The sequence below is a fragment of the Cebus imitator genome, unplaced genomic scaffold (genome assembly GCF_001604975.1).
Source record: "Cebus imitator isolate Cc_AM_T3 unplaced genomic scaffold, Cebus_imitator-1.0 Scaffold491, whole genome shotgun sequence".
NCBI classification, from domain to species: domain Eukaryota; kingdom Metazoa; phylum Chordata; class Mammalia; order Primates; family Cebidae; genus Cebus; species Cebus imitator.
Genome location: NW_016107806.1, coordinates 877,066 through 892,227, shown reverse-complemented (window position 1 = coordinate 892,227; position 15,162 = coordinate 877,066). Strand labels below are relative to the sequence as shown.

Here is a 15,162-nt window from a genome sequence, read left to right as displayed (position 1 = left end):
AAAACATATAAGCCATATAAAACTATTATTATTATTATTATTATTATTATAGAAAGTGCCTTATTCTGTTGCCCAGGTTGGAGTGCAGTGGCACAATCATGGCTCACGGTAGCCTCAAACTCCTGGGCTCAAGTGATCCTCCCACCTCAGCTTCCGGAGTAGCTGGTACTACCCGCATGTGCCACCATGCCCTACTAATTTTAAAAATTGTTTTGTAGCAATGTGGTCTTGCTGTGCTGCCCATGCTGATCTTCCAACTCCTGGTCTCAAGCAGTGCTCCTGCCTTCGCCTCCCAAGGTGCTGAGATTACAGGCATGAGCCACTGCACCGACTAAAACAATAATTATTTTTTTATTTTTAGATGGAGTCTCACTCTGTCGCTCAGGCTGGAGTGCAGTGGCGTGATCTCAGCTCACTGGGTGTAAGTGATTCTTGTGCCTCTGCCTTCTGAGTAGCTCAGATTACGGGCGCCTGCCACCATGCCCAGCCAATTTTTGTATTTTTAGTAGGGACGTTTTCACCATGTTGGCCAGGCTGGTTTCGAACTCCTGACCTCAGGTGATCTGCCTGCCTTGGCCTCCCAAAGTGCTGGGATTACACGTGTGAGCCACTGTGCCTGGCTGCTAAAACAATTAATGAATTTTTTGTTATTACATCTTGAAAACCTGGCGTGTACTACATAGTTGTACCACGTCTCACTGTAGACGAGCCCCATTTCAAGCACTCAGTAGCCACATGTGGCTAGCAGTTACTACATCCAACAGTGCAAATTTAGAGCAAATGAAATAGGAGGTGTGTGGAAAAGAGCTTGGTGCAAGGTTCTACGATAGGGGAGATCTTGGCTTGGTTAAGGTGTGAGGAGCAGCTGCAGGAGGTGCCCCACTACCAGCCAACAGGCTGCCTACATGCCTACCCCAGGAACACCTCACTACTGCACTCCTCCTGGGGCAGATGGGAGAGGCGCACAGAATGAGCTGAAGTCACTTTTATTGGGGTGTGCGTGAAGATGTGCCCTGCACCTCAGTGTGTGCCTTACCTCGTCTGTTGGTGAGGCTGCACTGGGCTTGTTGGTGGAAGGTGGCAGGCTGTGAAGTTTTGGAACAGGAGGGCTGGCAGTAGAGACCCAAATGTGCCCGTGGGGCCTGTCCGCTGACCTCTCATGTTGCGGGGAGGGGTGAGAAGGGGAAAGGCAAAGTAGCAGAATATTTCAAGGACTCACAGCTCAAAACAGAGGGGGACTGTAGTTCTTAGGAGAAGCAGGGGCACTATCATTTCACGCTTTTAGATGATGAACTTTCTTGACACCTCATTTTAGGGCTGAGAGGCCTTTTTCCTTTTGGTTTTCACCATCCCTCCTGCCACCACATGTACTCTGAGCCCCACTCCTTGGAGGGGCTTCCGTCAAACTTTCCTCCAGGACCTGAGGGGCCGCCAGGGACTGTTCCTTTTGGGAATGTCTGACAATCATCAGGTAGGAGAAGGAACATCTGGAGATGGGGCACCCGACTCTTCCCCCTCAAGAATGGCTTCTCAGACAGCTGTGAGGCCGAGGGGCATCTTGAGCATCCTTTCCCCTACAGCCAAACACTTGTCTGGGCTAGTTAAGACTCTTCCCCAGGCCCGGCCACACCTGATTCTGGGGGAGGAGTTTGGGTTGACCGCCAGGACTGGTGTTTCTGCGTGCCTCTGTCCACCTTAGCCCTTCCGGCCGACCCCTTGGTTCCTTCAGTTCCCAAGACAAAACAGTGGGAGCCTGGCACTCAGAGAGTAAAACTGGGCTGAGCTGCACAGGAACACAAACATCAGTCACCAGGGGTTCTCCAAGGACAAAGGTCACCTGGGGTTACCTGAGAGGAAAACATCAAGGTCCAGATACTGGGCTCTGGCCCATGGCCAGTCAGGGCAGGAACACAGGGCCTGTGGCTCCATGCCAGGAGAAAACTCTCGAGGAAAAAGCAGTTCCACAGAGAGACAGATACTGTAGGTCAGAAAGACAGCTGGATCTGCTCCAGCCACATTTATTACAAAATAGTGACCGAAGTATAGAAAAGGTCCCTGACAGCCCAGCGCACCTGCAACGAACGGCCCCCACCCTACAGAGTCCCTCCCTCAGGTGCCTCAGGTGTGGAAGGTCTCAGATTCGAAGGTCCCCTGCCAGGAGCGCGCTGTACCGCACAGGTGTGAGGGGCAGGTAGGCACCTACAGCCTGGTCCAGGACATACAGTGGGTCGGACAGGGTGCTGGGGTCAAAGCCCTCATTTGTCATCCGAACTTTCTGCTGTTTGAAGGTCTCTGTGGTGGCCAAAGACTCCTGGGACAGGAGGAAGGGTCAGAGCGAGTTGGAGGGAAGGGGATTCTGCCCAGGTGGTTCAGGGGAGTTGCCTGAATTTTGTTAAGGAGCAGGTCTGGGGAAAAGGGGTGTGAGGTCAAGGTTTAGGGGAGGAGGTGAAAGGGAGGAGAATGGGCCAGGCCAGAAGAAGGCAGGTAGAAGGAAAGAAGTGGGGTGAAGAGCGAGTCTCCATGTTTTTTCTCTTCATGGAGTGTGTTACATTGGGGGTCTCTTGCAGAGTTTGGGAGCCATCAGACTCCCAAAGTTGATATATAGGGTGGATGTGTAGGGTGAGGACACGTGGGGTGAGGGGCTGGGGTTGGGAGTGACCAGTTACCTGGAGCCTGAGGAATCGGGGCCGGGCATAAGGTGGCAGGTTCTCAGACACATGAGTGTGGAGCTGCATAAGGTCCAAAGAGTGAGGGGGACGCAGAACCAGGGCTGCCATTCCAGCCCTGCCTTCATGCCCTGGTGGGTGTGGGAGACAGAGTAAGCCCCTCCATGGCTGACCACCATGAAGGCCTTGTGCTCCCTGTGCCCAGGCATTACCAATTCAGGGTGGTGGCTGGGTGCCTCCCCCACCTTCCATGCCTAGGCACCTGGCACAGTGACTCCATAGACGTTCACCTCCTGAAGAAAATCCAAGGCCTCTAAGACCTCTGCTACCTCGGTTGTGGCCACATTCTCCCCCTTCCACCTGTCAGAGAGCGGAGATCTAAAACTGGGAGTTGGGGGGTCAGGACCTATGGGCTTGGTGGGGAGATAAGGTCAGAGGTCAAGGTGCCAGACTGTCCCAGGGATGAAACAGTGAGGAGGTCTGAGAATGAGAGATGAGCTGAGGACCTAGGTTGAGATGGCAGATTAGGGAGTTGAGGTTCAGGAGCTTTGGATCACAGAGATCAGATGTCCAGGATGAAGAACCAGTTATGGATAGATACCTGAAGGTGTCTCCAGTACGATCATGGAAGCGGAGAAAGCCTTGGTCATCGCAGACCAGCAGGTCCCCAGTGTTGAAGAAAACATCCCCAGGCCGGAAGACGTCCTTTAGCAACTTCCCCTGGGCCAGCTCTGGCCCGCCAGCATAGCCCAGGAATGGGGACTGCTGGCTCACCGGGGCCACCAGCAGCCCTGGCTCACCTGGCAGAGTCACTGGGGTCAGGAGTGCTGTCACCTTTCCCAGAACCTCCTGCCCCCATCCACCCATCTCTAATTCCAGTCCTCCTCTGCCAGCTTCAGCACCGTGACCACCCCACTGGAACACCACCAACCTGGAGATGTGGCCACACAGTGCCCCCGGGCATCCCGAATCGGCTCTCCTGTGGTGACGTCATAGCGAATCAAGGAGAAGGGGAAGATGTGCTGGGGAAAGGGAGACCCCGGTACTGGATCATTGCAGTCGCATGAGCCCCTCTCCTGCCAGCCCTCTGCTGTTGCACAGGTTCAGTTTCCTCTGTGTCCTCACCTTGTACAGCCAGGAGGCACGCCCCACAGCACCCCGCTGTCCTGTGTAGTTGATGGTAGCCACGTTGCCCTCTGTCAGTCCATATGTCTCCAGCACCTGCAGGGGCCCGAAGCGCCGCACAAAACGCTCCCACGTGTCTGGGCGCAGCCCGCTGCCCACTGCCAGCCGGACCTTATGGCCGTGCTCTGCCTTGTTCTGAGATGAGTGGGAGAGGGGCCGGAGCTTCAGCACCAAGATGCCTGCTCCCCGAAGTAAATTCCTGTTCCCCATTCCCCAGAACCCCGCCCCCCCACTGTAACCTCCTTCAGATACTGTAAGCATCAGATGCCCTAGGCCATCTCCAGCTCCTTATCCTACACTGCCATTTTCTACTTGCTACTTCTTCCCCCAACTCCCTGTCTTAGTGTCTCCTGTCAACTGTCCTGCTCCTGGTGAGCTAGCCCTTTATCAGTGGCTCTGCCCAGGATCTGTGCGTACGCACCGGGGGCTGATTGACAAGGTACCGGCACAACTCCCCGATGTACTGGAACACTGTCACTCTGTGCTGCTGGCAATCTTCCCAGAACTGACCAGCCGAGAACTTGGACTTCAGCACCACTGTGGCCCCTGCCAGAAGTGGGAAGTGGGTGAAGAAGGAAGGAGGTAAGATTAAGAGCAGAGTGGGGAGTCTGGGCCCCTCTTTCCAGACCCCAGTCTTCACTGTAGTCATTCCCTAGGAAGGGCCCGCTGTGAGAGTCACACTGTTAGGAAGGTGCGCTGGCCCTCTTCCCTCTCCCCCTGCCCGCCCCCAGCCTTGGAAGAGGTTAATGCCCTTTCCCTACTTCCCAGCCCCAACGGTCCCATCCTCCCCACTCTCACCTTCTCGTGTCTCTCTCTATTTGCCTGTTTCTGGACTGAGACAGTCCTCCTCTGCCTTTGACCCTGAAGTCTGGAGTTATGTGGCTATATGGCCCCCCTTGTTCCACAGTCTGTAGGTCTAGGCAGGTGACACTGCCCCATTGTACAGAGCTCCTGGTGAATAGGGCTCTGCCCCATCTGTCCTTTAGATTCTGCACCCTGGAGGACTCACACCATAGTAGGTACTTAATATTTGCTGGATGAATGAATAAAGGTGGGGTGGGGGCAACTGACCAATGCCCAAGCAGCCCACAATGCCCAGCAGGGAGCCAGACATGTGGTAGAGCGGGAGGGCGAGGTAGATCACATCTTCCTGGTGGACGCCACACAACTGGTAGAAGCCCTGGCATTGCAGGATCTTCAGATGACTGATCCGAGCAGCCTTGGGGAGTCCTGTGGGGTGGCAGTTGTGGGGCGATCAGGGGAAGGGTGGACTCCAAGCTCTACCTCTGTTTGCACCCCCACTGGGTTTCCAAGAAAGGCAGAGGCAGGACAGAAGCTGAGGACAGAGGCTAAGCTGTATTGGAAATATGGGTGGTCTGGGGGAGGTGGAGAAACGAGGAGGAGGTGAGGGGACTGGAGAGTGAAATGAGAGAGACGAAAAGGAAGTACCAGTGAAATCGGCATCCTCTCTGGGGGCTTTGAAGGAGTGGTCTGGGAGCTGGGGAGGTCCCAGTCCCTGTTCCCAGACCCCTCCCTTCCTCTGCTTTAGTTACCGGGAGGTAAGCATGGTGCCCGGCCCTCACCCGTGGTGCCAGAAGTGAAGATGTACAGGCACGTGTCTGTTATGCTCTGTGGGGAAGAGAGGTATCCTGGCACTGGCCCATCCCCTTCAGTGGACATGTCAGCCAGCAAATCGCTCATTCCAGCAGGGTGGGTTCCAGGGCCTGCAGCCCACAGGTGGAGCCCCATCGTTCTCAGGGCGGGCAGGTCCGGCTCCAGGGACTCCAGAAACTCTGGAAGGGTGAGAAAGCACAGCGCCAGGGCCCTGGCTCTACCTAGAAGAGCCTATTACCCACGCCTTCTCCCCGCGCCTTCTCCCCGCGCCGCCTCCCCATCCCAGCCCACACTGCTCTTGTGTGAGGGTAAAGGGTATGGACGTTCCATCATGGGTCTGAGGCCTGTAACTCGACTCCTTGGGGATCCTTGGGGCACCAAAGATTCCGCCTCATCCCTTCGCAAAACCGGAGACTTCTGCCTCCACTCGCTTTCGAACCCTAAGGGATAGTCGGCTTCTTCCCTAGCCCAGGGATGAGACCAAGCCCTTCGGCGCTCCCCGACACGCCCCCTTCTGCTGCTGGCCCCGCCTTAGTCAGTTCGGCGCTCCAACCTTACCTGGCGCCAGCACCAGCGCGCGCGCGCCGCAGCTGCGGAGGCAGTGCAGCAGGGGGCCCCGGCGCAGGGCGGTGGGCACAAAGGCCGTGCGCAGGCCGGCCTTGGCCAGCCCGAACCAGAGCCACAGAAACTCTGGGCCAGCGGGTAGGAGCAGCGCCACGGTAGCTCCAGGTGCCAGAGGGGCGGCGGCTCCTCCACCTCTGGCCGCACCGTCCCCTCCAGCAAGCGCCGCGCCGCTTCCGGACGCTGCATCTCCGGCTCCCGGCGCTGCCCGCTCGCCTTCTCCAGAGCTCCCCGCGCCGCTGTCGCCGCCGGGTCCCCAGTCCCATCCTCGCGCACGCAGGAAGGCGCGCGCAGCTCTGTTACTCTTGCGCTCCGCCTCCGAGTAGCTAAAGCGCCTCGAGCCGTGAATGAGAAAGGTGTGCGTGGGGCGCTGCCGGGCCAGTTCCGCGAGGCGCCAGGCCAGGCTGCAGCCCCCTTCGGGACCTTCCGGGTCGGCGGCAGCCGCGGCTAAGGCGCGAGCTCGAAGAGCCCTTTTGCAGCGCAGGGCGCGCACCGCGAAGGCCAAGTCCGCCGGGAGCCAGCGCAACTGCGGCCAGAGGTGTAGCTTCAGCAGCAGTAGCGGTAGCAGCAGCAGCAGGGGCAGCAGCAGGAGGGCAGCCATGGAGCCCGCTTCCTCCGTCGGCACCGTCTGGTTCCAGCCGCTCACAAACATGCCTGGTCCTCCCTCCCGAAAACCTAGAGCCGCTCGTTCAGGCTGAGACCTCTTCTTCCCGGGAGCGCGCGTGCGCTGGCACACGCCCCTTCCCACCCAGGCCCCCACCACTCCCCACGGGCGGAGAGCAGAGGCACGGGAGGAGTGCGGGTGTGGGGCGGCCCCGGACTCCCGGCCCTCCCCACAGCCTACGCTCCGCCCTAGGCGCGCTCCCTCCTGGACTGCTCTCGGCTCGCACCCTACCAAGTCCTGGGCGGTGCTCGCGCCTTCCCTCAATCTGTCTTAAGTTCTTTCTCGGCTTGGGTGGTTTAGGCATCTGGCTAAACTCTGGAGTCCAGGCCTGAGAGCTAGGGCGTTTAGATCGCAGTCCATCTTCCCCTCAATATTTCTCATTTTCCCGTTAAGGGAAGGTACCATTGGTCTCCCCAAAAAGAATGAAGAACTTGGCCCCTGGCCCATTTGGTTCTGCAAGTCCCAGCACGATAGGCAGACCCATCCCCTCCTGCCAGCCGACAGCTGCAACCCCAGGCGATGGGTGGGGGGCTGAGAGTTAACGTAGGGGAAAGGTAGAAACCTAGACTGCCAGTTTTCTGAGGGGCCACGACAGAGGCCCCTCCCTTTGGGCAAGGGTACAATAATTGGGACAAGCCAGCAAATGTTCTCCATCCTGCTTTTAATTGGGGCAGAGGAAACTGGGGAAGGAGAGAGGAAGGAAAAAGAGGCCTCTGGTGGTTTAGACTTTCAAAGAAAAGTAAGGAGCAGCAGTGATGAGGGAGGGGAGAACCTGGATTCTGTAAAAAGAACAAATTTTCAGGCTGAAAAGCGGCTGTGCAGTTTGCCCAAACTTCACTCCTCTCAGTCCGCCTCCATTCTCCCTGGACAGCAGGGAACAATAGCATAGCCAAGGAAGCCTCCTCTGCTGGTTCACATGGCCCAGCGAGTGGCCAGACTGTGGAAGAGCATCTCCATCCCTCCCTGGTATCTGAACTTGATCTCCAGGTACAGTTGCTCCTGGAGACCAAGCTGGAACGTCCCTCCCCTGTCAAGCAGCGGGTCCTCCGGTGGTGGCTGGTAAGCACACAGACTTCATCAACCGGAGGATGATGAGGCTTTTGGAAGCTTCTAGTTTCTTGAGAAATGAGTAAGGACAGGCCTCATCCTACAAGGGATGGTTCTGCCCAGACAGGTCAGTGCCTGGCTCCCACCTCCAGTGGCAGCAAGAAGGATGGGTAGGGGTCAAAGCCAAGTCCCTTCTGCTCTAGAAAGAAGTGGGGGCAGAGCAGGAAGGGAAAGGGGGATGTTCTGAGGTTACAACTGGGGTGCCAATCAAATCAAGAGCAGCTATACATGCATGGAGCAAAAGCCAGCAAACACTCTAGCACAAAAGACATTCTGGCCTGTTTTATTGTCATTTAAAAACGACTTTTAAGACACGATTATCTCTAAAAAAAAAAAAAAAAAAAGACTCAAGGAAATGGGATCATTTGACAGTTCTGTGGAACTTGCCTCCGAGACTCCCCAGGCTCTGGCTGTAGCTTGAGGTACCAATGTCAGGCCAACCTAAGCCTCCAGGGCACACCATGTGGGGCTGTGGCCACTCTTTCAGACTCCTTTCTGAATGCTTGCGGCATCTCCCCCACGATTATGAATGGACAGCCTGACCAGGTCACAGATGCCCATCTCACGCTGGCATGTGGAGAGTGACTATAAAACGCCTCTTCAGAACAAACCAAGACCCAAAGGTGGAAGCGGGAAGGGACACCCACACCCTGAGTCTGCTCTCTGGCCAGATGCCCCTTTGTCATTTCCCTTCTCTGTTGACATGGCTCTTTGGGAGACTGGGGAAGGGGCTCGGGGGCTGAGGAATTCCACTATGGTCTGATTTTACAGAGCCTCTGGCTTCAGTCAACCCAAATATAATTGGGAACAGCAGTGGAGGCCCCAGGAGGATGGAAGGGCTGGGGGCTGCATGGCAGCTTCTCAAACTCAAAGGAGACAGCTCCTCCTTCCACTGGGTGAGCCTGGGGATGGGGCAAGGTGTTTCCCCTGCAGTCTCCCCAACCTCTATTAACCTTTGATTCAACAAGGAGGCAAGGGCAGTCCAGCTCGGGGTGGGACGGGGGAACGCAGGGCCTCAGTCACTGTCAGAACCCACGGCAGAGGACCCTTTTCGTTTCCGCTTGGTAGGCTTCGGTTTCGTGTCTTCCTCCTCCTGGAAGAGATTGGGAGGGGAAACGGGAAGTTACCAGCCTGGGCAGCTGCTGGCGCCAACTCCACCTGCACCCCGTCTCCTTTACCCGCTGCGCACTGGCTGGGCTCTCACCGATGCACTGCTGGAGCCTGACTCTTCTTCAGCATTGGGGGGCTGCGTGGCATTCTTTCGACTTCGAGGACTGGACAGAGCTGCTTTTCGCCGGCTCTTGGGTGGCTTGGTGGAAGAGTCCTCATACTCCTCCGCCAGGGAGAAGAGATCACTGAACCTGAGAGAGAGGAACAAGAGCTGACTGGGAGCCTGCTGCTTGCACCACACCTCCAACCTCCTCTCTGCCCCAGGCCTATGCCTGTCTGTCTTCTTCTTCAGACTGAGTCTTGCTCTGTCACCAGGCTGGAATGCAATGGCATGATCTCGGCTCACTGCGATCTCCACCTCCTGGGTTGAAGCGATTCTCCAGCTTCAGCCTCCCGGATAGTGGGGACTACAGGCGCCCGCCACCACACCTGGCTAATTTTTTGTATTTTTCAGTAGAGATGGGGTTTCACCATGTTGGCCAGGATGGTCTCGATCTCCTGACTTTGTGATCTGCCCGCCTTGGCCTCCCAAAGTGCTGGGATTACAGGTGTGAGCCACCGCACCTGGCCAGTCTTTTTCTTCAACCCAGGACCCTAAGGTCTTGCTAGCCATTACGTTTATGTCCCTAGCAGGCTTCCTGTCCCTTAGGCTTTTCCCCCACTACTTTCCAAAGCCAGAAGTGGCAGGAGCCTTACTTCATCTTGTGGGCTTCATCACAGCTCGCCTGGACATGCTGTAGGGCCTGGAGAATTGGGGTCTGGCTAAAAACTAGAGGGAGAGCAGAGAAGGAAAAACAATCAGATATCTGGGAACTTATTAAACTGCACGCAAAGGTGGTTTTATCCCAAGAGTTTGGGTTTTGACCCCGGGTGTCCTGCCTCCCCCAGCCTGGCTCTAGGCATGGTTGGGGCTGGGGCAGCACCAAGGGTGGAAGGCATACAGTTCTGCTTGGTGTTGGTCAGGTTGAGCCGCAGGTTGTCCAAGTGCTCCAGGATCTGCTCCAGAGTCAGCTGGGCCAGCTTGCTGCTAGAGCTCCTCAGGCTGCGCAGGAATCACCAGAGCCAGAGTCTGAGTGCGGGATGGTTCCAGAATGCGAGACACCCTCCACCCACCAGGGCCCCCTTAAGACAGATGTAGCCTACATGGGAAGCAGGACAGGCGGGCTGGGAGGGCTGGGGTTGGGTGAGAGAGGTGTGCCTAGAACATGAGATCCTGGCCACAGGGGCATTGGAAGAGGGAGAAAGGGCCACAGTGGTCTCACATGCCATGTGGCTTTGGACCACTAGATGTCGCCTACAAACTGGGCTGGGACAGCACTGTCCCCTCCCCCCGCCCCCACAGGGCAGCAGTCACTGCAGACTGCCTGGCCTGGAGGGTGGACAGGGACCATGTCCCACCTCTGTCTCTTGCGAGGGAGGCTGTTGTTCTTGATGAGCAGGGACTTGATGTGCTCGGCCAGCAGCTCGTCATGCTTCATGCACCAGTGCCGCAGGATGCTGGTGGTAAACTGGTCGTCAGGATGGCAAGGCCGACTCAGCACCATCTTCACCATCTCCTCGCTGGGCCTGGGGGAGGAAGGGGGCCCTGGGTGCTGCTTGCACAGTGGCCACAGGCATGCTGGGTCTCTCCCACTGATTTCCAAAACCCTGGCCTCCCCACCCTCTACTCTCACATCCCTCTCCCTCTTCTCTTTAGGCCAAGGAATGCCTGGTTTCATCCTCTGTGGAAGCCAGGAGAGGAGAAGTGAGATTCTTCACTTGCTGTGGTAGGAGAAGGTGTGTGCGTGTATGTTGGGAAGAACCCCCGCCCTCCCCCCCCACCAGAACAGTCAGGGAGTGGGCCCAGGAGGCAGAAGCACAAGCATGTGACATCCAGATGCTCCCCTACCCCTACCTTGCTAGAGCTATGGGCCAACCTGGTGTCCAGCTGGAGGAAGGGGGCAGAAGGCTGTGAAGCCACAGCCCCACGCAGCCTCCCAGCCTCTCCCTTCCTCTAGGACACTCTGTACCACTTCTAGTCTCTCAGGCAAGAGAGGAGAAAGGGTGGAAGGAAGGCAGAAAAGATACACAGCTGCTGTCCCGTTTATTGGGAACGCTGTTGAAGCAGCAGTGTGGGAAGAGGGGACTGCCACTCTCTCCTTCTCCGACCTACCCTTTCAAGACACAGTGGGTCCAGCTGGCTCTGCTCTGCATAGGGTGAGGGAGAGGATGGTGCATGACCCCTCTACCCTGACCCTCCCTCCTCCTGGATTAGCTGTGCAGTGGCCTGCAGGAGCATGGGATGGCGGGGGGCAGGGGAAGGCAGGCGCAGGGAGCAGGAGCCACCAGGGATTAGAACTGCTGTGGCAGCAGGAAACAGGGATGTCCGGTCCCCACCTCCCCACCTCCGAGGGCAGCTCCTGGTGGGCAGGGGAGTAAAGTCGAGAGGAAGCCCAGATCCCAGGGGAGCTGCTCATTAGTAAGTCACATTGGGGGACGGGCAGAATAAGCAGATGTTAACGACAGGAAAAAATATGGCAAAAGGGGCAGGACAGAAGCCCTTTAGACCACAGCGGCTCTTGGGAGGTTGAGACTGAGGGCTGAAGAGCACCAGAGGTGGAACTCACTTTTCTCTTCGGAGTTGAAGCAGCAGGCAGGACAGGGCCTCTGGGTGCTCTATGAGGGAAGGGCAGAGGCTGTTCAGGGGAAGGTATAATTCCAGAATAGAATCTGAGGACCTCTCTCATCCCCTAAGAGCCAATGAAGGGAATGAGGACAGTCGCTGACGAGGAGCCAAGAAGAGCCCCTACCCCACTCCTGCCCGTCCCTGAGCCCCAGCCCAGAGCCTGGCTCATGGGGGGCCGACAGGACTCATCTAAAGAACAAAAGTGGCCGACAGGGAGCCTGATCTTGTGTACTTTGGTGGGAAGGACAGCAATGCCTTGCCCTAGCTGAATCAGAAGTGTCATGTCTGATGTGCCCTCTACCCACAAATCGACTCACCCTTGTATTTGAGATGCTGTAGGATGGGGATTATGGTCTCTAGGGGAATATTGTGGGCCAGAAAGAGCTGCCAGGCACAATACTGCTCAAACGTCTCCCAGTCTAGGCTCTGGACTGGAAGAGACAGAAGAAACATCTCCGTCAAGAAAACACACACACACATACACGCACACACGGTGAATCCACTGACTACCAGCACCCCAAGCAGGGATCGTGCAGAGGTAGGACAGATCCATAGAACCACTGTCCCCGACCATACCAGAGGTGGAGCACAGTTCTGGCCCCTTGATTTCCCAGCCCCACAGCCAGCTTTCCTGATAGTGTAAAATACACAGGACTAACACCCTGCCCTCATCTCCTCTCCCAGGTACCTAAAGGTCTGATCACTTACTGAGTATGTTGAGGACTGAGTCTTTTCGAAACATAACCAGGTTACCCATCATCACATGGCAGACCAGCTCCTGGAGCTACAGAGGTGGAGGAAAGAGACAGAACCTATGAGTTCTGAAAGGGGCCAGGAAGCTAGTATGGAGGGGACACAGGAAAGCTCATAAAGGAAAAAAAAATTAGAGGACGTGAAAGCCCAATTTAAAGGGATGGGAAGGAGATGGCGCACAAGGAATGCTGCAGTCTCTGAAGGGTGTAGGGGCTGATAAAGTAGCCACAGGCCTGAGTGGGAACCTCAGGACTATTTTGGGCAAAAATAGTTACAGCCATGGTCTGAGCCTGAGGAGGAGGAAAGGACCCTGAGAGGCTGGGCTCTGGATGTAGGCTGGACAGGGGGAAGGCAAAGGAAGGAGTATTCTTGGGTGTTAAGCTTCCTCTTTCTTTTATGAATGGGAACTAAGTGAAGAGGATGAGAAATGGGATCCCAGTGCACGGCTGAGATGGACCCAAGCAAAGCTATAGCTTCTTGGGGACCTATGCATGGTGAAAAGGTCAAGTAGGAATGATCTGACCATTTTCATTCTGAGCCAAAGGAAAGGCCAGTTGAGAGTTAAAAACACAACCCCCTTAGCTCTTGCTGTGGAACAGGAGCGTCCAAAGAACATGGAGAGTCAGGGAAACTCCAGGCAGGACTGGCCTAACCTCAGCCTGCCTTGCTTGGGCCCTACTTCTCCTTCCCAGGCCCCATGGCCAAAAGTGCACACTACCATAGCCAGGAGGGAGGGCGCCTGGGAGGCACCTATTCCCCTAGTGCTGCCTTCCAGACCTTTCTGGGGAGGCCAGAGCTCAATGTTCACCTGTGCAGAGTCAATAACAGCCACGATCATGTTCAGCAGCTCTCCACTCCTCAAGGTTTCATCTGGAAACTAAAAGGAAAAAGAAGGGAAGAGCCCTGGATGGCCCTCAGCTTTTGTCTCGTAACCCACTCTCCTTTCTTCCTACAGCTCAAGGTCTGACTGGGTCAGCCAGACCCGGGCCCTAAGGTAAACCCCTAAACAGAGATCCAACAGCTATGACGCTGGAAGACTTCAAAAGAATTTGAAGACCCCAGGTTTCGTTATGTATGTGTGCCCACTATCAGGGGTGTGGGTTTTCTCTGATAGTTCCCGAAGCATGTGTGTAAGGAAAGGAATGGGGAGCTATCTAGATATAAAGCCAGAGCTGAGGGGACTGGCCATCACAGCTGATTCTGTGTGGGAAAAGCAGAATAAATATTTGCATCTCCGGTAGCAAAGAAATCCAACCTGTGCTGACCTTTGGCCAAAATGGTGGTGTAGAGACAGTTTGTGTGGGGGTGTGTGGGGTAGGCAGGGCCCCATCTAGAGAAGGGAGAGCAGGGGAGGAAAGTACCTGTGTCCAGCATCTGCACCCCTCCTCCCTCCAGTATTCGACTGAGATCAGTTCCTCCTGTCATGCCCACACCCTGGGTCCTCATTTCCCTCTTCCTGGGAACTTCTACCAAGAGGAGAAAGCTCTTCCTAGAGAAGAGTGTGAGTGAACCAGGGGAAATGAAAGTGAGCCTCCACTACAGCAGCCCTGGTCATTAGAACTATCAGAGAGAACCCAAGCAAGGATGTGCCATCAGAGGGCAAGAGGGCTTAGGACATATGTACATGGATCTGGTTTGTGGGACCCATCCTGGGTCCAGATGATGGGGCCCAATCTGAGAAGCCAAGTATATAGGCCCAGAATCCAACGCACACCAGTTACACCAAAGGATAGGAATTCAGGGAGTTTTAGAAATGTTTCAACCATTAATCCAGAGAAGTGGAAGGAGGGGGCAGCTGTGAGTGTGGGAAGCAATGGCCCACCTAGATTAGTGATCCCCACTAATGATGAACAAGAGAGGGTTCAGGGTTGTGTGTGCTCACAGTGTTCACTGAGGTATGTTCCCATGAGCCCCTTGGCACAGATATGGATGTGGGCACTTACCTCTGTGTAGATGGAGGGCGTGAGGTGGCATAGGAGCCGCACATCATCCTCCTGGCAGGCCTTCATGTCCATCATCAGGCAGGTGTGCAGGTCGCCCAGCTGGGTAGCCTGGGCAAATGACTCGTACAGGTTCATCTTCCCTGCGGCAGCTTTGCTGCAAGACCAGGTGGGTCTGAGCCAGCAGCCTGACCCCAGTGCCCACCTTTAAGCATCCCCGAAGTAGGCTCCTGCTCTAAAACTGCTTCGCCAGTTCCAGATGCCCTGTGCTGATCTGCCTCATGTCCCTCCCCATTGCCTCCCCCAGGGGCTGGATAACTCATGGGAACCAGGAGATATTCTTCTTTCTCTCCATCCTTCCCCAGAGCTCAAAAGGGCTCCAACCACAGTCAGTGAAGCTACTGACTGATGAGAGTCAAGAACAGAAGAGGGAGGGCTCAGGTCGGGCTGGAGAAGGCTCTCTCTCTTGCTTTCTGGGCTCTAACCACGAGGGTAATGACACCTCACACCATATACAAACTTAGCTCAAAATGGCATGTAGACCTAAATGTAAAAAAGCCACACAACTCGTGGAAGAGAACAAAGGAATAAATCTTCATGACAACAAAAGCACAAAGTGGTAAAGAAAAAAATAGACAAATTTGGCTTCATAAAAAGTTACCATTCTTGGCCAGGCCCAGTGGCTCACACCTGTAATCCCAGTACTTTGAAAGATGAAGGCATGTGGATCACCTGAGGTCAGAAGTTTGAGGCTAGCCTGACCAACATGGAGAAACC

General features: G+C 55.7%; 2 protein-coding genes across 5 annotated transcripts in view; both read right to left on the bottom strand.

The window, feature by feature from the left end:
• Positions 1-1,979: 1,979 nt before the first annotated feature.
• On the bottom strand, positions 1,980-8,125 carry SLC27A3 (solute carrier family 27 member 3). 3 transcript variants are annotated; one of them, XM_017513328.2, is made up of 10 exons: positions 6,024-8,125; positions 5,435-5,644; positions 4,923-5,081; positions 4,273-4,397; positions 3,792-3,986; positions 3,598-3,688; positions 3,268-3,466; positions 2,929-3,026; positions 2,667-2,797; positions 1,980-2,311 (listed from the first exon to the last, which is right to left on the bottom strand). In XM_017513328.2, exons 1-10 carry the CDS (start codon positions 6,736-6,738, stop codon positions 2,135-2,137), a joined length of 2,100 nt encoding a protein of 699 aa, XP_017368817.2. In that variant the 5' UTR covers positions 6,739-8,125; the 3' UTR covers positions 1,980-2,134. The 3 variants fall into 3 exon arrangements, with proteins under 3 accessions (XP_017368817.2, XP_037588948.1, XP_037588949.1); XM_037733020.1 differs by lacking the exon at positions 4,923-5,081; XM_037733021.1 differs by lacking the exons at positions 1,980-2,311; positions 2,667-2,797; positions 2,929-3,026 and adding an exon at positions 3,058-3,079.
• INTS3 (integrator complex subunit 3) overlaps positions 8,125-15,162 on the bottom strand; it is a 47,914-nt gene continuing 40,876 nt past the window's right edge. For both annotated transcript variants that reach the window (XM_037733019.1, XM_017513327.2), the window contains 10 exons: positions 14,389-14,542; positions 13,254-13,322; positions 12,401-12,476; positions 12,010-12,123; positions 11,634-11,682; positions 10,426-10,593; positions 9,969-10,069; positions 9,724-9,796; positions 9,062-9,218; positions 8,125-8,950 (listed from right to left, as the gene is read on the bottom strand). In XM_037733019.1, coding sequence (XP_037588947.1) covers positions 8,873-8,950; positions 9,062-9,218; positions 9,724-9,796; positions 9,969-10,069; positions 10,426-10,593; positions 11,634-11,682; positions 12,010-12,123; positions 12,401-12,476; positions 13,254-13,322; positions 14,389-14,542 — 1,039 coding nt within the window. In that variant the 3' untranslated portion in view covers positions 8,125-8,872. The remainder of the gene's footprint in view (positions 8,951-9,061; positions 9,219-9,723; positions 9,797-9,968; positions 10,070-10,425; positions 10,594-11,633; positions 11,683-12,009; positions 12,124-12,400; positions 12,477-13,253; positions 13,323-14,388; positions 14,543-15,162) is intronic.